The sequence below is a fragment of the Barbatula barbatula genome, assembly GCF_947034865.1.
Source record: "Barbatula barbatula genome assembly, chromosome: 22".
Taxonomy (NCBI): domain Eukaryota; kingdom Metazoa; phylum Chordata; class Actinopteri; order Cypriniformes; family Nemacheilidae; genus Barbatula; species Barbatula barbatula.
Window position 1 is genome coordinate 15,855,847 of NC_136785.1, and position 24,666 is coordinate 15,880,512.

At 39.8% G+C, this 24,666-nt stretch overlaps 1 protein-coding gene across 2 annotated transcripts; it reads left to right on the forward strand.

Annotated features, from left to right (window-relative positions):
- The first annotated feature begins 1,583 nt into the window (after positions 1–1,583).
- Positions 1,584–24,463, forward strand: siah2l (seven in absentia homolog 2-like). Of its 2 annotated transcripts, XR_013788272.1 has the most exons (3): positions 1,659–2,203; positions 20,367–21,428; positions 23,789–24,463. XR_013788272.1 is itself a non-coding variant. In XM_079487442.1 (2 exons), the coding sequence occupies exons 1-2, from the start codon at positions 1,760–1,762 to the stop codon at positions 20,916–20,918; spliced, it is 996 nt and encodes a 331-aa protein (XP_079343568.1). In that variant the 5' UTR covers positions 1,584–1,759; the 3' UTR covers positions 20,919–22,497. The 2 variants fall into 2 exon arrangements, 1 of the variants encoding a protein (XP_079343568.1); XM_079487442.1 differs by lacking the exon at positions 23,789–24,463 and having other exon boundaries at positions 1,584–2,203; positions 20,367–22,497.
- The last annotated feature ends 203 nt before the right edge of the window (positions 24,464–24,666 follow it).

The window sequence follows — 24,666 nt, forward strand, 5'->3', positions numbered from 1 at the left end:
TATTTATTTTGTGTTTACTTTTGTTTTACAAAATAATTAAAAGAAAGGGCTTATACGGGGGCAAGGACAGCAACTTAAATGCATATCAAATAATATTATGTATTCTTAATCATTGTTGACGCCTTCTGGATATTTTATTCTGCAACTCTTAAGTTTAACGTCCGAAGAAAGTTTTGACTTAACCATGAAGCTTAATGTTATCCTTATGTATTTTAACGATTGGGCATTAATTGACGATTAAAATCATTTGAACATTAGTATAGTTTGAATAACAATCATATTAATAGAATTTCCATTTGGTGTGCATGCTTACACGAGTTGTTTGCTTATAAAATGTACAAAAATATACTTTTGCAACGGAGGAGACATTGCCCAGTTTCACAGAAAAGGCGGCTAGACCGAGATTGAAGCAGTCTTAACTAAAAATAACTTGCCCTGATATATATTTTTTACTTTTTATTTGGTAATACAAAAAACAGAACAATTGAAATTGACAGGTTGTAAGTTATATCATTTCCATCCATAGGAATTTTGTTCAAAATAAGGGTTACATTCATTAGTGTCAATAAGAGAGTGCAGATATGAATCATGAGGCAGATAAGAAGGAATAACCACCAAGTGAGTATCCAAGTAGGAATGCATAGACCTTACAATTAATTTACCATTACACAGGAGTGTTGCACCAATTCAATATGGAAATACATTTTAGTGGGTTGAAAAAAAAAATATTTATTTACATTTAGTCATTTAGCAGACGCTTTTATCCAAAGCGACTAACAGACGAGGAAACATTGGACGCAATTATCACAACATATATAAATTGTAGAAATATATTGTTTCTCTTCATGTGACATCATTCATTGTGTTTAAAAAACAGTTTGACCAGCTCCCGTTAAATGTAACCATACTTGGTCTTAAAGAGAATGTCAGTCCATATCTCATCATTTAGTTATCCATTCTGTTTTTGTTGGTGGTTCTTTATTCAACCATTTCTTAGTTATAGCTTTTTTGCTGGCTATTAGTAACACTTTGAGAATGCACTTGTCGTGAGATATGAATTTGTCTGGAATGTTTCCTATATTACGTCGAAGCTGTGGTCAATCTCAAAACCCAGAATAACTGGACACCTCCAAAAATATGAAAGGAATCAGCCATTGAGTTTGAACAGACATATCTTAAAATATGTAAGTGCCATTGTTTTGTCTCAAGATGCACACCGGTAATGTTTTTTTTATAAGGCGTCTTTATAAAAAACTATTTAAATATCCTAATTGATGGCAGTCCTGGCTTAAGGAAACAAAGCTTTTGTGTTCCATTTACTTTGTAATGCCTACATTGTTGTCTTCATTTGTACCCCAGTTGCATTCTTTCTAGTTTGAAATTGTTTAAGGTGAGGCTTATCAATTCTGGTTGCATAAGAAAGCAACATAAGTCATTCTTGGTGTGTTACGTTTAAGGGATCAGAGTCCAACGTTCACTCCTCCTCGCGGTTGTACTACATATCCCTAACGCTCTTGCGTGTTTAACCGCGTCTCTTACGTAAACGTCTAAAGCAGCCCTTTCATTGGCCGACCCGAATGTCAATCAAAACTTCATCCCCAATAGACTCCTCGCTTCCTCTCAACGGTGGCGGCCATGTTGTATCCGCGGGGGTTTGGAGACCGTACGGAACAGAGTCTGGCTCCAGTCGGGAGTGCACGGCGGGGTTCGCGGGCTTGAACTCGTGTGGGTTTCACATCACAGATTCACGCTCCTCGCCATGAGCCGTCCGTCCTCTGCGGGTGGTGCGGCCGGAGGACTCGGAGCCGGTAAAACAGGAGGAAGTAAGCATGGAGGCTCCGGAGGAACAACCACCTCCGCGGCTGCCGCCGCCGCCGCCGCAGCAGCAGTAGCCGCAGCAGCAGCGGCCGCCGCGGGGGTGCCCGGCTCCGTCGCGGGCTCCGGCTCGGTCACCGCGGCCGCTGTAGCCCTTCCGTCGGCTACCCTACCGGGACAGTCGGCCGAGCTGACGGCGCTGTTCGAGTGTCCGGTGTGTTTCGACTATGTTCTGCCTCCGATACTGCAATGCCAGGCAGGGCACCTGGTGTGTAACCAGTGTCGCCAGAAGCTCAGCTGTTGCCCGACCTGTCGAGGCCCGCTCACACCGAGCATACGGAACCTGGCCATGGAAAAAGTAGCATCTACTCTGCCCTTTCCGTGTAAGGTAAGCGCTCCCCCATAGCAACGATTTCACACCGGGATGAGGTACTCGCGACAGACCGAAAGTTTCCGTTTAATAGAGACGTAAGTGCAACATTGTTAAGCAACTTTGAGTGTTTCTCATTCTGTGAATGATGAAAGCAACAGTGGCCCAGGAATGATGACGCTGTATGATGATTGTAAACAGTGGGTTGAGGAAGTGGCGCGTGTAACTACAGCTCAGGTGCCACAGGTGTATATTACATCAAACCAATGAGATCAGATCCTTCATATCTTCAGCCATCTTTCCCTGCATCGGTTGTCTTTTGGGTTATATATTAACCTGCTGATCATTTTTATGCACGTTTGAGTCCCACATAAGAGAATACTGGAGGATAGCATTTACAATAGTAAACTGTAGTAAATTCACTTTACTCCCTTGATGTAAAAAACTTTTGCCTTGAACGAGTATAAATGCAAAAAGTCGAAAGATATCATTGCGTTGTCTTTAGTAATCTTGGATAATGGGTCCCACAGACCAAAACACGGCACAAGGGTTAATAGTTTAGTACAATTATCAATTTACTATGGTTAATGCTGGATAATACCTAACATACTATATTAATCATACTGTACCTAGTGGAAGTACTTGTATGCTTTGTATATTATGGTAAATACGACGTATTTTTAAGTTTATTTACTTGTTTTTAAATCAGTGATTTGTTTGAATTTGAAACAAGTGTATTTACTCAGTTTTTCCCTATTAAAACCATTGTAAAACTGATTCCGTTCTTTTATTATTCTTTGAAATATCGTTTAGAAGCACTTTTCGATATTTCTTACACTTTCTGATGGTTTAGGCCTGAACATTTTGCTTTAACCGGCCCGAAACATCACCACGATGACATCATCTGTGCATTAAACTTGTATCCCCAATGTTATCACTGGTCTGCGAAAGTTGATCAGTTCTCTTGTTTCCCGGGGTTATGTTTCCTCCTTACAGTGGCTGTAATCGGGACAGGTCGACTGGTACGTGATGTAGTGCTGTCTTTAGAGGGCGGGTTCTGAAACGAGACCAGGCGTCAGTTGAAGAAAGTAGCCCTTCATGTTTGTAGTGAAAGCAAAGATGGTTGTACTGTTGTTTCAGGAAGTGAGCGGTAACGTGATGCGCTGTACCAATAGTTCACTTAAAACAGAACATGTTGACATCTGAAATCATGGTTAAGAATGTTGAGTTGAGTTCTTCTGTAAAACACAAAACAGTACTTGCTAAGGAACGTCCTGGCATTACAAAAGCAAATGACACATAAAGCTCCAAAATAACAAGTATCATTACAATTGTTCATACAGGTTGTGTGCTGTATTTCAAGTCTTTTGAAGCTACATCATACTTTTATGATACTTTTCAGTGCCGTTTTGTCAAGGTGGGCATGAAAAGGATATTCTTATGACTTTTTGGCGTTTCCTGTTGCTTTACATCAGTTTTCAAAATGATTTGCAGCGTTTCGTATGTCATATTGGACCAGGGCTGCATCGGTAGTAGGGATTATGATTCTCTGTGTTTGACTGATGCAAATCTTTAAAGTAGCAATGTGGAGGTTTTACCGGCATCTAGTGGTGAGGTTGTGACTAATTGCAACCAACTGTGAAAACCGAATTGCAATGCAATCTGAATAGTTTTTTCCTCCCACCCCTGTTGTAGATGCTCGTGGCTTTGTGATTTTATTGATAAACAAATACCGTTGCTGGAAGTAAAGCATTCTAATTGCCATATTTTGGGGTTAAAAATATGAATTTTTTGTGAGTACGATAAGTTTAGTTAAACTGGGATGCCAACTTGTCACCTTTCAGCGCCAAAATTCGCCGTTTTGATTCCAAAATGGGTCCTTGTTGTGATCCGTGAAGATCCAATGAGTTTTGAAAATGGGGTTGAGGGGTTCTGTGAGTCTTTGGGCGATGTCGCGGTGAATGAAATTATGAGAATCATGGCCAGATGTTGTGGTAAGGACGATGTCAAATCACTAGCCAGTTTGCAGGTTATGTTTTAAATGCTAGCATTTTGAGCGCACGTACTCAACTCGTGAATCAATATCACTGCGCATTTCTGACACCACCATCACTAAGCAACAGGTAAAGGCGCGCTGGTTTGTTTGCCTTGAAAGGAACGGAGCAGACCCAAGAAACATAATTTTTGGCGAAGCCATTATGTGTAAAAGGATTCGTACTGGGCTACTAACGTTAGTTGTCTGTCACCCGTCACTCCCCGTAACGTTAAATGAGTGCACGAGGCTGATGGCGAACTACTTCGTAATGTTTTGCACCGCCGATCTATCTACACAATAGCTGCGCTACAGTATAATGTGATAGTTTACAAGCGTTCATAGACGCCACAATGCAACGGCAGATTTAATGTACAACATCATGTACACAGCATGTGAGTGTTGTGTTTGGTTTTAGTTCAACGTTGCAGATAGTATCACACCTAATGTTGTTACAACGCAACCTTGTTTTGTAAAATACAGTTGAAATCTGTCAGTATGGTTACAGGCGTGCTGTGCAAATAGTATACGAGTTTGACAGTTCATTCATGTTTAAAACTAGAGCCGTGACTGTAAGCTGTTGCGTGAGCATCTTGAGGTTAATGTGAAGAGTTCGATAACTCTGAAATCGATAACTCTGTTTTTGTTTATTTCCATAAACTATGTTTTTATTGTGCATTCCAAGTAATATCACTTAAACAGTTTGATTGTTTTGATTAAGTAATAATAACTAAAAACATACAGATAAAGGGTCACCTTTTTTTCACCCCGATGAGTTTGCATTCTTGGTTAAAGTAGTGAAACCTAAGGTAGTTAACAAGAAGTCACAGACTGATAAATCGGTCAACATTACTCATTCGTTTGGTAATGCCTTCTTTAAGGTCTCTTATATCTGTTCACAAAATGTGTGCTTGTGAATTGTTAACTATAGTAATACTTCCCTTTACATACAAAACATATTTTACAAATAATAATATTCAGTTGGTATTGGAATTTTGAATAGCCAGCCCTGGATGTTCTTTCAGAGCTTCTCAGGTCGGAGACCGAGACGTTCTGTAAAAACAGTTTCGGATCACTGTTAGCACACAACAGGTGTTTTTCAAGAATTAATATTCTTGAGTTACACCTTGAAACACAAACCGCACTTTCACATTCCTGTACTACTCACAGAACCCTTTTGAAATGATTGATTTGGTTTATAAGAAGCGGTACGCTACATGACAAATGGAAAAAGGAAATTGATGACTTGGATCTCAGCGGCCGTATCTCCTCGGATGCCTTTAGTTGCGCACCTCATGTATGATGTCTGTTTGGAGCACAGCCTGAAGAGTCTGGCAGGAAAGGAGCAGTTCCTTTGAGCTGTCAAAGAAACAGCATTCCTCACACGCCAGATTCTGGCAGCGGGCGGCTGTGTCCGGCTGGCACTTTTTCAAACCGATTAGACATGGATACACTTAGTCCCCTTGGGCTGGGACCTTGTTTTGCTGTGTTAGTCTATTTGGAGCCTGTTCTGGGGGTTTGTTAAAGACACAAGCTGCTGTCACTATGAATAGAGATGGGTGCAAAGCGAATTAGAGGCTTGTAATGGTCCCGCTACCAGTTTCCCCTCATCATAGTCTATTGAAAGAGGAGAGCAGCCCGGTGTGGCCAATACTGGTGACAACTAGATGCTACGCATGTACTGCAATGATTGCAACCTTGAGTGTAATACCTCAAAGCATCTGTTTAATACACAACAAACAAAGATTTGCTTGAAAAAACTGTTTATATAAAACAATAAATCTATATATTTTGCCTAAATTATTATGACTACTACTGCTATTATTATTATTTTTATACATTATATAATTTTATTTAGTTTTTATCAACATCGATAAATCTTGCCGTTCAGCCTGCCATATAATGCATTAGCGCTTTGGTCTTTAAGATAAAAACAGACAGAGTAAAATGATCAATTATGATTTCTTTTCAACATGATGTTACTTGACTGGACCTATAATAACATTGTGTTTAATTTTAGGTTTGTAAAGATGCATTCTGCTTTCTCAGTATCGCCCATTAAAAATACACGGGTTTATCTCTAAATCTGAATATCATTTTTAAAGGTTCCCTTTGGAGTACTATGACACCCCAACCTGATCTCACAATTTTAAGAGGTGCCTTACTCGTCTGAATATGATACTTAGAAAAGATGTACTGAAGATCTACCCCACACCCACCGTTGGGGTGTCACAATATATTATTGACAATAATCAGATATTAAAAGCCACAATTATCAACACCGTGTTAATTCTACACGTATCGTAAACTATTCAGCACCCATTAAGAATTTCACCATAACCGTTACAATGGTTACAAACTCTCTGTCTGTGGTCCATTGTCCAAATAACAGACAAAGAAAAAAAGAATTTCAATGATTGCAACGAATTTTAAATAAACATTTTTATAAATATCTAGATAATAGAGTTATCGCGCAATCATTGTGAAGTGAATATTGGATATCATGACAGCCCTATCCATCCCTAAATGTAATGTCACTGGTGCGAAGGCAAATTGTACTAAACCGTACATATACGGTTGTAAATATTTATACGAATAGCATTAGTCACTTCATAAAATAGTTTCAAATACCCATGAAATTGTCCTCCAATGCCCTGATATATTATGATTCAGTGCGATGGTATTGTCATCTCAAGACGCCAGTAAACCGTGGTTTACAAAAAGCTTTGTAATAAAAAATAACAAGTGTTCTGTAAATGTTCAAATACAGTTTGTCATTAGACACATACACAAACATGTCATACACATCACATAAATGCACACACGCAGAAAACTCTCCAGGCTTTCGATGGCGATTAAAAATAAACTAAGATTAATGAGAAATCAGCAGCGTTTTCACACGTGAGTTGCAGAGAGAGGTGGATCAAATGACAATTTTACTGCCCATTGTTGCTCCCCCTCCTGCGTAACATCCTTCATCGCATCTCTGGAGGAATGATTGCGAGGGGCCGGGAATTAATTTCACAGATGAGTTGCTCACAGGGTGACTTGCTCGCCCCTTCGCGTGGCAGTGGCAATGAAGGACATTGTCCTCTGAAGTTCACATGTCAATATGCTGACCAAGTCTTTTATTGTTACGCGAAGAATGACAGAAATGAAAGCGTGACAGTATCTCTGGAGGGCCGAGGCATAAAGGATGACCCAAGTGACATGCTGAGGTTGATGCAGAATGCTTTTAATGCCTTGCGTACATTCACCGAAGGTATAATGTAGGACACGGCCATCTTCACACTTCTCACTTCAAGGTTCTATGTGGTCGATAGAATGAAATTATTGTCGTCATTTTACCCAGCACGATTTCTCCTGCATTCGTAGAGGACATTGCATATACATATACAGAGGTTATAATATAGAACACAGCTAAGATTATGATGTTAGGCTTTTAAAAAAAAACAGATTTTATGAGCTACATATAATAAAAATTGTAACCATGCAACATTTTTAAACATTACATTTGGAAAAATAAGTAAATATTAATGTATGTGTAAACAGGATTATTACAGATTATTACGCAATTTCAGATTTTCGCTTTGTGGTTATCATGGCCAGATAACATTAGATGCGTGTAGAATGTTGATAATCGTGGTTTGTCATATGGTTATTGTTAATATCAGTATGTTGTGACACCCCTGTTTAGCCATGTAAATAAATGTTTGTTCAAGGGTACATTATTGCAATAAAAGTGCAACATTTATTGTCAAATGTCATTCTTAAATCTATTCAACATCTACTGCCACAATGTTTGGCGTATAAGCAAAATTACCTGCCAGTGCGAGGAAAATACCCAGGTGTTTTTGTCTGACTGTACAGTTTCGTGCGTATACCTCCCCCACTTCATCTGGCAACCCCAAAGTAATTGCACATTCTGTTAAAGATGCTAACTTAATTTCCTGTATAGACGCTTTAAATAAACAGAATTATTTTTACCACGCTGTGAGCAATGTTTGGTTCAATCCTAATGCTCTGCATGCATCCTTTTCTTGCAGCTTTGTTGCTGCACTGTGAGTGAGTCTGTGGAAAACACTCTTGACCTCCAGTGTCAGCAACATTAAGTATTTGCCTCACGGACACATGGACGTGTCACCCTTCAGTACACTTGCACAGCGATGACGGCCACCGTGATGCTCGACCACATGAACCCCGGGGCTGCCTCCCTGCTCGCTCAGGTTAATAATGTGACATCTGCCATGCATATGTCACATGTGGGTTTTACACAACTCTCCAATGGTTTAGTGGGGTGTTGGACACATGGAAAATGGTGCACTGTGGAAGCTAAATGAGGTACAACGATTCACAGAAAAAGCAATTAATCGTTGACAAGTTAATGGGTTAATTGAGCTCTTGATGGACATTGGGCCTTCGTGCCTTTAGCAAAGTCAAAGATCTGAGTTTTTGGCATTTGGAAACGCTTTCAATAGAGAATTGGTTTACGGAGAAAGATTGCTTAATTTTGCAGCGATACCAAATGGATGGACAAAAATGATTCTTGAATCATGTGAATATTGCTCCATTGGTTACGCTATTGTTGCTGTTTCTTGTCGGTTCGGATGTTTAAAACCACGAGGTTATGTTTTGATGGCACCACAACGTTCATAAAAAACATGTGTAGCGTGCTTCATTTAAAAAGATGCAATTCATAACTTGTGTCTCTATATCGCCATCTCTGTTTGAAACACACAATTGCAGGTTACTTCGCACAGGTTCAAGTAAGATGGCAACATACTGACATTTTCTCCAATATTTTACCCGCAAACGTATTGTATTAAATTTTTTCTTAAAATAACAGATTTTTGTTTGTTTAACAACAAAGTACAGAGAAACTACTGTGGTAGTTTGACTGCAAATGCGCATTTTAATGAAATTTATTTCGTTTAACCTTCAGCCCTCATCGGTTAACCCTGGTTTAATGTCCATTATAGTCGAGTCAATGAGCTCTTTAGCCAGCCGCGATTAATCCTTTACTGTGTGACCTTTCCTCAACCCAATAAACTAGTGAGCGCTTACTTTAAGTCCATGGATAGGTTAAATAAGCTAAGTGAGGATATTTCTCCTTCCGTCCTTTCTATAGATAAATATATAGCTTCCAAGATGAGTACCTTTGCATGAATGAGGGGAAAGAAAGTCAAGCGGGATTAATGGAACGGCTAAATTGTCTCAATTTCAATCACCCAGCCTTTGTATCTCAGCTTTACAGCTTTGTTCTGTCCCCAACCAGCTGCTTCCGTGATCGCTTCTCGTTCACTTAACGGAGCCTTTTAATCTGGGACCATTTGGAGAAGTGAACGTTCTGTGTGGGATGGGCAGCTTAGACTATTGTGCCTGGACTGAATCACTCCCAGGAGCCTGAGCTGAAAGGGACTGTGCAGTTTGTCATACAATGGGTCTTGAATTGAATGAAAGTATGATTGAACCCTGTTCCACCCAATTAAGATTTGAGGAATAGAGCTATATTGACAGTAGGATGTGCCACTAAGGATTTTCTTGGGAGATGAGTTGTTTAGAAGCCGGTAGTTTATATGTTGTCATACGCTGGTTAGTTCTTTTTATACCAATCTGTGTAAGATCGAAAAATAAATAAAAACCAAAATATGTGGCTTTTTGTACTGAAATTTGAAGGTGTGTCCCATATTGCACACTTATGCACTATTCCGACTGAGCCATTTTGTACTCTAAATACCGTATGTAGTAGTGTTCACATAGAAAATTCTAAAAAAAGCAAGTGCACTTTAGGTACCGCCATGGTGCACTCATTTAACCAATAATATGAAGTGTGGAATGCTGGGCACTTCACACACTCTGCGTCGCATTTTCGCTTATGGCAGAATTAAGATGGGGCAGGAGGGATTATGCTTCAGTCTGACGGTGGAAAAGATCATGTCAGGCGAAACGGGAAAAAAAGAAATGAATCACAGGAACAAATTCCTGTTTTTTACTGATGCACATTGTGTTATCGATTGATGACCTCGTCTGGAAAACCATTTAAACTTCTCTTTAGTATATAGACTGCTTTGCGTGTAAACACCAGTCCAGAAGCACCTTCTGTTTAATTTTTTTTATCTCGCATACAAAATTCAATCTTAAAGGCCCCCTGTGGTGAAAATAAGGCTTTTAATGTTGTTGATTTGTTTATTTGGTGTTTTTAATGTTTAAGACAAACCATGCGAATAACATACAGCGTTTTTTCACAAATATGATTTAACAGTTATCAAATATCAATCGAATATGCTGTCTGTGTTGCTTCTCATTGGGAGAAAACATTGCACAAATTTTATTTCTGTATGAGTAAAAAAATACAAATAGTGCTGTGGGTTTAGAAGACTTGTGAACATTGGCTGAGTAACAACACAAACATAGCTCAAGGGTAAAAGGTATATAATGCAAAACCTTATCAAACAGAAGTATCCATACTAATGGATATTTATTGTCCTATAACCTATTCTATCTATTTGGCACGTTCTCCCTTCCCTTCATAGCGTTTTCATCATTTACATTTTACACTCCACCAACCCTAAAATGTCCATGTTCCTCAGCTCTTTACATTCTGCTCATGTCTGTGTAAGAGCTGGTGTATTCCCTCCAGTATGTGTCTCTCTGTGTGTGCGTGTATGTAGAAATAGGGGAGAGAGGAATGATTTTTGAGCGTGCACATACTGGCAGTCTGCCAATCTCATCCTATCATCGTCTCGCTTCGTTCTTTGAGTGCTCTGGGTTGGGGGGGTGTAGATGATTGATTGACAGGTGGTCTGCTCTGTCGAGCTCTTCGGGTACGGCTTTGGCAGAAGTCGGCGCCTGTTGGAAGGCAAGTGATAAGGTTTGCTTTTTAGAAAGCCCCTCAAGTCTGGATAGACTCTGTAACATCACAGCAACCCTTTGTACGAATACATACGGTGTACAACAGGAAAGTCCACTTACTTGATTGAACAAGAGAAAATCTTCACTTGCCTCATTTTCAGTCAGTTTAATGTTGAAGTGGTTCGAGTTTGGTTCTTTTATAGACGACGTGCGTTTGAACACTTTAAAGGCACAGTTCATCCAAAAATTCGGTCTGCGCAGTACCACATGAAGTCAAACAAGCCATGCAAATGTTGTAGAACACATATATAGCATAAATAGCGCAAGAGTTTTAAAGTCTTGCTAGTCTTGTTGTTCTTCAGACATACAGTTTGTACGGGTGTAACAATACATCGATATGAGGTACCTTTATTTTGACACACTCTGTGTCCCCATTCTTCGGTCGCACCAAAAATCCGCCTGAAGATTCTCGGTAACGTTTCCCATTCATTCCTCATTTGTCTCTTTCACTAGTTTTAGTGACAATTGTTCAGCACAGAAAAACTTGGCATCTTCATTCAGTGGGAAATGTTTTGTATCGGACTATTTTGCATCAAATGTAAAATCTGATATTGCTATACTTATAGTTGAAAGGACTAAAAATAAGTAGTTTTATTTGTTCCTATTTGTAGTTTGACATGCTTCGCAATGCTTTATGGCTCTGTTCCATTTTTATATATATTTTTGCTTAAAATCACAAGCAGTTACGATTCAATTTACCGATGATTTAATTTGATTTGTCTTTTTATGAACAAAATGGGTTAGGCTTTTCTTTTGTATGTATTTTACAACGTTAAATGTTTCTTCTAGTGCATTTATTACGAAGACTCGCTTCAATTCCCTATGAAAAAAATAATAGTAAAAATAACTCTATGTAGGTGGGCACGGTCACGCACAATTGGCAACAGTGCTTGGGCAGAACACGTCTTCATGTGTTGTTTGCTAATGTGTTGCACACCCTATTAAACATGTTTGAATGTGTTTTTTTTCTTTTGTCTATGCGACACGATAAGATTGAACATTTATTCCATTATTTATTTCCATTGAAACATTTGTGGAAATAATCGCTATGACTTATAATATGAAATGTCAGTTACTCAATATTAATTTTGTTTACACCGCTAAAGAAAAGCAATATTAAACTCTGCACTGGATCGAGCACTTTTGCTCGTGTGATGTTGTTTAATCTTGGTGTCTGTATTTGACAGTGACACTGCACCAGCTGTAGTCCACGTAATAAGAGAAGGTTGTCTTTGTTCATGAAGAAGCTGTTTATTCAAGCCAGTTGTAATGGATTCCTGTACCTGCATAACTCCTGGAATTACACTAGACTTTATCACGACCACACTTCCCTGCCAAATAAAAAGCTTTATGCCGCGGTGCCAGATCAGTTCGATCGGTTTCGGTCTTCTCGCAGGGAACATTACATTTAAACTGCAATCATGGGTCAATCTCGCATGCCCCATAAATCCACGAGCACCATCGCTTAATTGAATTGCCTAGTTTTGAGAACCCACCGTACGTCTCTCCCTCTCTTTCTTTATCTCGCTCACCCCCGTCTCAAGCAATCCTTCATCTTTCATCATGGGCTCCAAATGGAAACACATCAGGCTCTTTAGCTGGAGGGGTGCACCCTGCCTCGGCTCTTTCCCCCCATGTGTGTTCGTGTTTATGCGAATATGCACATGCATGTCACAGCGCTGTAATGAAATGAGAGCGTGTGTGTGTCAGCCTCTCGCATGCAGCCCTCTAATTGTAAGTGCCCGATTGTGCTGCCACTCATTGTCAGTCTAAAAATAGGCGGCCTTTTCCGCTGCAGGGAAGCCGAGAGATGTGTGTGCGTGTGAGGCCACTCACCTAGAAAGTGAAAGGATGTTTAGAATGGAGTGCGACAGATTCTCTCCGCCTGTGTATATGGACTTGAATGTGTCCAGGTTCATCTGAAAGCCTAGTGCGAGAGGTCAAAGGAGGGCTGTGGAGAGAGGGAAGGATGAAAGGGAAATGAAGGATGAAAAGCCATAGGATGCTGGAGCAGTGAGGAGACTCATAGGCATATGCATCAAAGCAGCCATGCTTCAGTAAAGATAATTCTACGCTTGGTGTGGCCGTTTAAACTCAAACAGTAATGATCACTATTGGGTGACATAGTGTTAGCAATACATTTAGTATATATTTACTTTGAGATGACACATTGATGGTAACCGTAATCTGTATTGACAATAACCACAATATTAATACCTGTGGTTATTGGTAATGATTCGCTTAACATGCGAAATCAAATCAATGTGTTATTTCTACACACATTGTAATATCATAAATGCCTATGAGCCACAATGGTTACAAACTCTCTCTCTCTCTGCCTCCTTACATTAGATTTTTTGAAGTAATTTGATTTCAATGGATTCTTTCAGCCACAATTATCGTGTAGTGAAAATCTGATAATGTGACATGTTTTTTATATTTATATATTATATTGATTACCATTTGTAGAGAGGTTCTCAACCTTTTTGACTCTAAGGTCCCCCATTTTATTCCGCCCCCTCCCCCTCAAACTCTTTCTAGCCAAGCTAGATGTTAACTTGAGATTACATCTATTAATTATAAAAATGGCTAATTTGGTTATTAGGTTTTTAACGCATTTCATTGCTAATTTCGTCAAATTTTAAATGTAGTCATCTTGAGGCCCCCTTGAGAGTCAGCTGGTCCCCCCTGTTATAAACTGGTAAAAATAATGGTTTTACTAAAATATTCAATAGTTTAACTAAGGTTGCTGTAGCAAACCAAAGGTAATTTTTTGTATAAAATTATTTATTTTGATAGAAAATGTAGGGTATTCCCATTGCCCTTATATTCATTTTCCCTCACGGCATGATCATCCACCAGAGTCCGTTCACTCGCATACTGTATATTCATAAATCTGCCCTTCAGAGTACCGCGGGGGAATTAATGTGCCTGAATCTAACACAAGACCTGTAGATTACATCCTGCTTTTAGCCCCCAAATGGCTGCGCTACAGGCACAAGAGAGAGAGAGAGAATGAGAGCAGAGGAATGGGGAGGTGAGAATCCCCACACACATACACACTCCCCCTCCTCCCTCCCGTCGTGTGTAAGCCTGCAGCAACTGCTGCAGTCCAGAATGTTTTTCCGCGTCCGCATCTCTGCTGAGTTGTCACCCACCGGAGCGCAGCAACAAAACAGAGAGAGAGAGAGAGAGTGATAGAGAGAGAGAGAGAGAGAGAGAGAGAGAGAAAGCCTGTTTGTTTTGCAGCGACCGCAGTGACTTGGACAGCCGTGTATCTGGGACACATTTTGACAAGAGACTACGACACCTCTCCTGATGACTGGGTTTTAAAGCTCTTTTTTTGGAAGCTGGTCAATTTGAACCGGTTGCTGTGAATTGTAGATTCCGTGGCTATTTGTGTATCCTGAGAGCTGTCCTACCCCGTTGGTTTCATCGGAGTTGACTTGAGAACATTGAAACGTGAACCGCGAGGAGCATTTTTTGGGACATCTGCATGGAATTTCAATGAACTCAGTGACAGTTTGTGTATGACTTGCGCATCACAGTAGGATCCAGAGAAAGTCCACGAAGGGACTATTCTGTCCACCCTGCATCTTTGGAATTGATAGATTGTTTGGTTTTTAGTGTTGTTGTGTGTCTGTCAGGCGAGGGAGCTGCGACGCTCTGACGGGTCCTGGCGGTAGTCACGTAGCTTGTTCACTATCGCTTGTGTCCTTCAGACAAACAGCATCTCTGTCAGAACTGGATGTTATTGAAGAGGCATTGAACATAATTACTCATCGCTGCCATACTCGCTCGCACTTGTTCAAGAGCACTCTTGGGACTGATGTTGTGCTTGAGTGAGCTAGTACAGTGTGTTCAGTTTGCCTCCTCGGCTCTTGGTTGGTTACAATTCAGAAGTAAATCATTTTTGAATGCAAGGACTCTCAACATATCGTAATCTCTACGAAGTGAAATCTCTGTTTATATTGTGCATTACTGTGGTATATTTTGCACACTGAAGCTAGAACCAGATTTAGCCAGAGAAGAGATCTATTATTGTTGCATTCGAGGTGATGTTGTGCCCGGCTTCTTGTTTTCCACTCCTGAGGGATTTATCCCAGTTACGGTGTCTGCTCAGTTGGCCGCGGCAACGAGGGGTTTGTGTCCCAGGCTCAACTCGACCGGTTTGTCACACCAAACCGCTTACAGGGAGCAAGGTGAGTAGTAAACCTGTTTCTTTTAGTTCTCCGAATGTTTTAAAGTTCTTGTTTATGTGCTGTTTGGACTAGGACTAGGAACATGTAGCTGTTGTATAATTTACTGGATAATGGATTTGGCAGACACTTTATCCAAAATTCGACGTATACATTTTATTAGTATGCGTTTTTACATGAAAATTTAACTCGCAACCTTTCCCACAACTACCAATTGAGGAACACATACTTGTTTATAAGGCCGATCAATTAATATGGATGTGCAATTAATCGAAAATTTATCGTAATCGTCAATTTTGGCCGTCAATTATAAAACGCAAAATAATCGAGGTAAACGATTATTGTGCAGCATTCCATTTGGCAAGGATCATCTCTTTTCTTGTAGTAAACATCCACAGTGCACCCTTTCCTTTACAGTGGTTCAGCAGTGCTATTTCTTTACGTTTATTTTCCAGTTAAATTCAGTTTAAAAGCCAAGGGTTTTTTATGTTGTATTAAAGGTTAATGAGAAATCATGTAAAATATTTCAAGCCAAAATAATCGGCATTATGATTTTTGTCATAATCGAGCAGCCCTAACGATTAATCACATTGGAATTTGCCTCCTAGCGATTATTTAAGCATAATTGTTGCTATATTAATGTGTTAATAGCAATCACAAAAACATAATACATGTTTGATAAGGTCAAACAAGATAAAGGTGTAACAGATAATGATAAGGTCAAACAAGATAAAGGTGTAACTGATAAAGTCAGAACTGACAGAATAATCGTGATTATTAATCACGATTAAAACGGAGGAAAACCTTTATTATCATTTGACTCATTATCGTGCAGCCCTGCTTGTTTACATGTTAAATATGTTTAAGCTGCCACGCAAAAATTCTGTTGTTTTTTATGGCATACTATATTGCAATACAACACTCTCAATTGCCGTGTCTGTCCAGCTCAATAGTAATTCTACTGTGTTCATACAGACACATTAGACTAATTACTCCATAAAATGTAATTGAATTGCTGAGCGAAAGACCGAGCCAGTTTCCCTCCCCTTAACCGAATTACCACAGCCTTCACTGGACCAATTTCAGCTTTGAAACTTTTAACTAAATTGCTATTGATTTCTTAGTGGAAGAGCGAGTGTCTGGGCTTCCATTTCAGTGGTATAGTGGGGTGCACTCGCCACTGATCAAGAGAAATCTGATTCCCCAGCTCTGATGCACAGACTTTTCTCGCGACTTGCGAGAGGCCCCCGCAGACACTGTTCTAATTATGACCCCGGCCTCTTCCCGGCAGAGATGAGGTCACACGCAGACACCATACCTCATAAGTAGAGGCCAAGATAATGGCGATGATGGTTCTCCTGCCAAATTCATATGCGCTCATATGTCCCTGTCATTGAGGGACACGAGAAAAGAGGGGCTGTAATGATGCCATCTTACCCTTCCCGAGCTCTATCTCGGGGGATCTGAGCTAGGAGACACCATCCTTTTCACCTGACACTTTAGTGATGGCAACTCAAGGTCCTCCTGCTTGTTAAGAAAGGATAGATAAGTCTGCACATTCATTTGCTGTGAATAGGTTATACGGGAAACATCAATAGTTTCTCGAAATGTGTCTACCAGCTGTCTAGAATTGGTCAAACGAAAGGTACCCGTGAACAGAATGGCACTTAAAGCACAATATGTTAAATTTGTATCTGCCAAGTTAAGCATATTGCTTTGGTGAATCCTTTGTACGTCAAGTCCAAACAAGTGAAACCGGCAAGATGAACAAAGACAAAAAGCCAAGACGAGGACAGGGGAAAAGGCATTCAATTAATTATTTAGTTTCTTGAGATTTACATTTATCAAATTGTAAAATTCCCACTATCAGAACTCCTGTTTACAGAAATTCAGTTCTCTGCCGCTTTGCTTGTTAGCCTAAGGCAAGACTTCAACCACAAATAACGCCTGAATAATAACGAATAACTGGCTGAATATCATTTCTTCACTGCCCCTTTCTGTGCTCAGGTTTATTTGATGTTAATTTGTTTATTTAAACCCGATTTTAATTTTGAACTAGCAACAAATTCAATTATTAGAATATCAAGATATGTCGTCATTAATCTAAATGAGCACATCAAATGAGTTCCCCTCTTGGCTAAAAAGCCAGGATATAATTTGCAACTTAAATGCGGAAAAGAGTAAATAATTTAACAGCTAAGCTCCCAGCCCGGGATCTGTGCGTCTCCAGAGGGCTAGTTTGACACAGCTTCAAGGGTGCACTAGAAAGGGTACACTTTACTTCTTTAAGCAGGTCTCTGGAGCCACGTACGTTTGGTACTAGATTAGACCTTGTAATTAACATGAATTAATTTTTTGCCGGTGGCAGGTTTGTTTGTTGGTTCTGCGCTCTTTTAATCTAAAATGGTTCTTTTTAATTGCGAGCATATTTGCACTTAAGGTCTGCCGTCATTGTCTCAATGTTCTGATGAGGTGTGAAAATTTACAGGAACTCATGTTTAAAAGGTACGTGATGGGGGCTATTTTCTAGAGCACACCATAAAACGGTCATACAATTGCAAGAATCAGCAAAGTCTGTTTACATACACGCAGAGTACATTACATTTAAATGCATTTAATTAGCAGTCGCGTTTATCCAGAGCAACAAGTGCATCACGCCCCCCCTTACGAATACTTCTTTAAACTCCACCTCCTGCCCAAAATGCCCATGTTTTAAGCTCCAACAGGCTCTAGACAGCGGCTTTATCACCAGCGCACGGCCTTTAGGATTAGCCCTCAAAATCCTGTCAGTCTCTCATTAAAACGCTGGATAAGAGGATAACTGTCGGATTGGGAGGGTAGAAATGAGGTGCTAAAAACCCTTAACACCTCCAGGAATCAGATTGTTTGACTTTGAAAGAAGGGCTGAGCAATGAGGAAGGATTAGAGAAATAAATTTGATGGCATTTGGACACGGTCCAAATGAAAAGACGATTTTGAAAACCCGGTGTCACGCGGTTTAGGTGCGGTGTAATGATTCTTTCTCCCTAGCTGCTGCTTAACGGCTTTTTACAATAAACGTCAGTGTCTTAATGCGGTTACAGCCCTCTGGACCCGTGGATAGCGACTGTCCCTCATTGATTTTTGCTAGGCAGCTGGTGACTCAGATTAATAATTAATTTGGCAGATACTGCAAAGCACACCCATGGGGGGGCAAAACACCCATACCGCCATAAGCTAACCAAAAAAATAGATGGGTTTAGTAGCGCAAGGGTTTCGTTGATATACATTTATAGGATTTACATGGATTTTCTGGAAACTTTATGAATGGATCACTTCATAAAAGATTTTGAAGACCCGTAATGTCTTGCTCTTTGTTACAATATGTTTACCTACCATGGGACGTGTGATATTATTATTTTTGAGGAAAATTTGTTTTTCATGCTATAGAATAAACAACCGACTGCTCATCTCAGGCAGCGTTTATACTACTGTGTTTTCCTTTAAAAACGCATAACTCTTGTTTCTGTGTAAACGAAAACGGAGACTACGCAGGCGTGGTTGCACACGTTCGCTTACTGTTTGGTTTGTCTGTATAATTGCGTTTGCTTACCTAATGCGTTAAGCCCCGGTCATATGAGCCATTTAGCTACACAGCCTTGCAAGCACCATATAAACAACATGCCTGTTTAACTTCGCGCTGCGTACACGGGTCGACACTGTTTCATTTCAGCAATGTAAGAGACAATTGAGAGGCGTATGCTTTTAAATAGCACTACCAATACTGTGATGTCATCCGTCGATTGGTCTGCGTGGCGCCAAATGAAATCAAACAAGCCTAATAACATGAATTACCTCATCTAACGTTATCCACGTGAAGATTTCCTTGCTTTTCCTCGCCATCATGTTCATTTTGTCCTGGTCGGTCTGTGACTAGTAAACAACTGTCATCAACAACCAACTTCTATATGCCCGTACAACTTTTACATTTTTGTCTGAATGGTCATGTGACATGCGTTTTTGCTAGTGTAGTGTGAACACAATTGTTTTCTAAAACGCATGTGGAAACGGCATTATAAACGAGGATGGAGGAGTTAAAACCACCTCATTCAAAAAAGCCTATTTGGGGATTTTCTTTGTTGTTTAAAAAAAAATCTTACATTTGAAACCTTTATCCACAATTTGAGTTGAATACATCCTCTTTGATGCAGCTCAACAAAGCTGATGGTATTCTCTGGGACATGTATAAGGTTATTGTGGAATTCCACCTCTTGTCCATGTAGATATAATCCTGTAGGTCAGTCAGGCTGATAAATGTTGGTTTTCAGGTGCGAAATGAAAGTCATGCAGTGTGCACATTTCAGCACAGTGAGCAGATTGGGGACATACATATTTGACCTTCATTGATATTCCTTTTGTGAGATAATCAAAGAGAGAGCTTTGCTGTGTTCATCTTCAAGCGTCCCAATCCATCCCACTCATTTTTCTAAGCTACATGGACACACGCATATTGGGGGTGCGCAGGCTTGTTACATACTGACACATTATTAGCAGAAATGTTGCTTGTATGGCAGGGACACAACATATGAATAGACTGATCAGTGTGTGTGTGTGTTATTTATGAATTTGCATCGAATGACATTTATACATTGTGACCTGCTTTTCTTTTCTTTTATCTGTACATTTTTCCCCATCACCCGTACCCTTCACCTGCCCTTCTTAAATCCCCTTATCCTACTTTTCCCTCCCCTTTTTCTTTCATTCCTCCCAATTTCTCTGCACACTCATCTGTCTTGCCACAATGTGTCTCCCCTTTCATTAGTATTTTTGTTTTGTGTTTATTTGTTATGTGAATTTATGTATTGACCAGAACTCCCTGGTAGAAGAGATATTGTCTCAGTTGGACCTTCCTGATACGCAAAAAAGCAACAGTAACTCTTTCTGTGTTTTTTCATTGTTTACCACTACATTCTTGATTTGACCAGTTTCGCTACTTGGTACAGATTATAAAGCCAGCTCATTTGCACCCACGTCTTAGCTTTTTCTTTTGTTTCCACAGTATGCCTCGGCCGGATGCCTGCTGTCTCTCCACCACACCGAAAAGCCAGAGCACGAGGAGGTGTGCGAGTTCCGCCCGTACACCTGCCCCTGCCCCGGGGCCTCCTGCAAATGGCAGGGCTCTCTGGAGGCCGTCATGCCACATCTCATGCACGCCCACAAATCCATTACCACCTTACAGGGGGAGGACATTGTCTTTCTGGCCACGGACATCAACCTGCCGGGGGCCGTGGACTGGGTCATGATGCAGTCATGCTTCGGCCACCACTTCATGCTGGTTTTAGAAAAGCAGGAAAAGTACGAAGGACACCAGCAGTTCTTTGCCATCGTTCTGCTCATTGGCACGAGAAAGCAGGCGGAGAACTTTGCTTACCGCCTGGAGTTGAACGGCAACCGCAGGCGGCTCACATGGGAGGCTACGCCGCGGTCCATTCACGATGGTGTGGCGGCGGCCATCATGAACAGTGACTGTCTCGTATTCGATACCTCTATCGCCCACTTGTTTGCCGACAACGGCAACCTTGGTATCAACGTCACCATCTCCATGTGCTGAGGTTGGTGTGTTATGCCATAATATAGCTTTTCCAGCGATCGAAACCCTGGACAACTGCTGCTCCCGATCAGACAAGAGGTTTTGAAGACAACGGGTGGGAGATGTATACATTTTGTGTATATTTCTGTTCAAGACTCATCCGCTCAAACAATGCACACGGAAGTTTCACCTGTAGGTTAGCATGCTAGATGGAATACAGGAGTTTTTGAGTTAAAGGGAGGTGTGGCGAAGTGTGCAGTTCAGGTTTTCTCTTGGATGCCTTATGGACACCATGACCTGAACACTCATCACTGTCTGATCACACCCACAGCCTGTTTTGGCTGTGTACAACAGACTTGAAAGTTCTCTGTCATGCCCAAAACCACAAGACCTTTCGACAAGAAATCAGGATCATCTGAGGAGATGTGCAACTTGGGCACAGTCTAAGCATGAGGTCGGAACATTTGTCTCAGAAGGCTCCCCCCGGATTGCCTGATGACACCAAGATAATTGTACATGGCAATGTAAATGGTAATCTTCTGGATTTTTTGTTTGTCGAATATCTTTATGAAACAGTGCCCAGTGTGCGTGGTGGAAATAAAATTTACTTGCAAACGGCCTGTATAGCTACCATGTTTAGAATCTGATCTCTTGATTTCTTAGTTGACCTTAGTTCTTTTTATAAACTTCTTTGCTATCATTTGTGAAACTTGCAATAGTGAGCTGGTTCAATTCTCAGTGAGCAGATCAGGTTTTGATCATTAGCTACATGACAGAACTACAGCCAACTTTTTCAAATCTTCTAATACCCATCATCTGATCTTTAATGCCACATCACAAATATGGTTATATTGTGTTTTATACTTGATTTGTTTGTTCCGTACCACTTTGGCTTTTAAGTGTATATTGTCCCGTCACCAGTGACTGCATGTAAACAATGTTGTCTTGTTTAGTGTGTTTACTTTCCCTCTTTTTATCAGGGGTTGTAAATATACCAGCAAATTCGGTTTTGTTGATATTTGCTATTATTGTTATGTCTCTTCGAAACTGATCGTTTAGTCTAGACTGAACTTTTGTTTATCCAAGTTCTTTTTCAAAATCCAGCAAGAAGCAAGCTTTTTTTTAGTCGCTCCTTTGGTCAGCAAACCCACAATGCCTTGCTTGTACACTCCGTCTTTCAAGGTCTGCCTTCTTTCAGGACTTTGTCTCAAATTCAGGTCACAGTCCAAACCTCCAGTATCTTGAAAGGACTTGAGAGACTCCAAGTGGTTTTAAATGGTTGGAAGGACATCACACACTCACTGGTCAGCTTATTTGTCCCTGCTGGGTTTTTAGGTACACCGTTTAACAGAACTACATAACCAACAGAGTCTTCAATGAAATACCTCTGATGTCTGTGCGAGAACAGCAATGATCTCCCTGAATACGGGTGGTTGCATGAAGAGATCCCACGTTTGATGCACAACTTAACACCCTCAGCTCTTTCTCTGTCTGCGACTGAAATGTTTTATACATATGCTATAGAGGAAATGTATTCTGCTTTGTTGATAAATTTGTACATGAAATGGACCCATTGAAAAATATATAAATGTTGAGCTCATGCACTCTGGTCAGTGTCTATGCTCCACACTCTCTCGTCTCTCATGCTGGTGCTCTCCACATACAGTTGTCATGGCAACAAAATATGCTAATGAGAAATCTAGCTAATTCCTTCCAAGCAGAAAATGTTTGTACTTTTATTGAATTCTCGAGTTCAAATCATGTTTTGAAGCTTTTTACATTACCGTAATGAAACGAATGATCAAGTCATTACAGAAATGAAGGGTTTTAGTCCACATGGATCATTTCACTTGAAATGTGTAAAAACATTGTAAAATGCACCTTCAGTGTGCTGTATGATAAAAGCAGATGTGTGCTAAACAGGATGGAGTACATGCATGTAGATCACAGTCCCTAAAGGATGCTCCTGGCACAAAATCTGTCAAAACCAAATGGTGACTTACAGCTTTGGGTTGACATAGCAAAGCTTGCGCTATAAAGAGTTACGATTTGTAAGCAATCTGCAAAAAAGGAAAGTAATAAGCAGTTATTGGAACTCAAAGGACATACAGTAAAACACAAAAAATTAAGTTTTGCTCTATTTATGACCACCCATTGATGGATCCGTGACAGACAAGATAGTTTGTTGAAACAAAGCACTAACCATCTGTCTCTTTCATGGGATTTCGGAGTCCCTTGAACAGAAGTGAACTCCAAACCGAATAAATACATGTTAATGAAGTGAGCAGGTGGTCTCCAGAGCTGTGAGCCGTGCCTCACAATCAAGCCATCAGAATCAATATTGTGTAGCACATCCTAATGAACTTGTGAATAAACAACTTCCTGTCAAGGACTAGAATACTTAATGTGTGTGACGGATAAGTGGTGAGCCTCATCCAGTATTTCCTGTGGCCACCCATTGATAAAATGCTGGTCCAATCACATTCATAGCTCCCTAATGGGTGAGCGATGTAATTATGGTTTATTATCTGAACATTATTCACAGGTTCTTTCGAATTATGTTATGAAAAGTACTGTGGTAATAAAAGCATTTTTTGTAAAATATGGGTTTTAGAAAACGTGGAACAATAATAAAAATTCCCTGGAACCACAGATATTGCAATAACATTTACTGTAACGTATAATACTTGGCAAATCTTAGCCAAATCTACCTTTATTTTCCATTTTGAAACATTTATTTTTCAGTGGATTTTAAAAAATTAATACTATTTGTATAACTTTGGTTTATTCGATAAATACTGTGATAGTCAAGATACTAAAACCCCAAAGATTGTTTGTAAGAGAAGAACATTACACTGGCTAAATATCAATAAGACTGCTTTCATTTACAGAAGACCGCTACATCCAAAGACCAGATGATTTGATGCAGCTGTTTATATTTTAGATGCAGGTAATGTCCCATTAAGAACTGACTCTGAACATGTTTTATCTATATTTTTAAAAGTAAAATCACAACATGGTTGGTGACGATGTAAGGTCAAATTAATTGCAAAGAATTTGACCTTTAACCTTAAGTATGGATGTGTAATGTCTGAAAAAGATTCCTGATTGGCCCATTATGGATCATTTAATTGGCAATGAAGTTAACTATAAGGTTTCCTTAGGGATCCCTTTTGTTCTAAATGTAAATAATGTTTTGCTAAAATCAATTCAAAAAATCACAAGAACAGCTCTGATTCGGTTTTAGAATCAACAGATGCTAGTTTTCCAAATTCTACAAACATCATTTTCTGGTCGTCTCTACCTTAATGTTCAGCTAAATGTTTATGACTAATAAATTCTGTGTTTATTTATATTGTATACCTGTGTAGTTCTGTTTCATCTTTTGCTTGTTTATTCAATATGTTGATGTGGCTATAGAGATTATTTGACATATTAGAAATGGAAAAATGCTGTTGTTTCCTGTTGAGCAGGTATGATTTGTTTATGTGTATGTTTTATGTAAAAAATATTTTTCTTTTTCTAGTAAACATCTGTCCTAACCTAAATGTCTTAAATAGTTATTACTATTTAAACTGAGCTCTATAATGGTTGGTGTACTTTGATAGCATCATCTTGATTTTTTGGAAACGTTTTTGGTTTTCACTTTTTGGTCTTTGTACCATTTAAAATCAAATAAAGTTTATTTATTTGTCATGTATTGTATTTTGGGTGTATGCCGTGTTAAGGGAAAATTTGGTTAGCTGGTCATTATGACAAATACAACCTG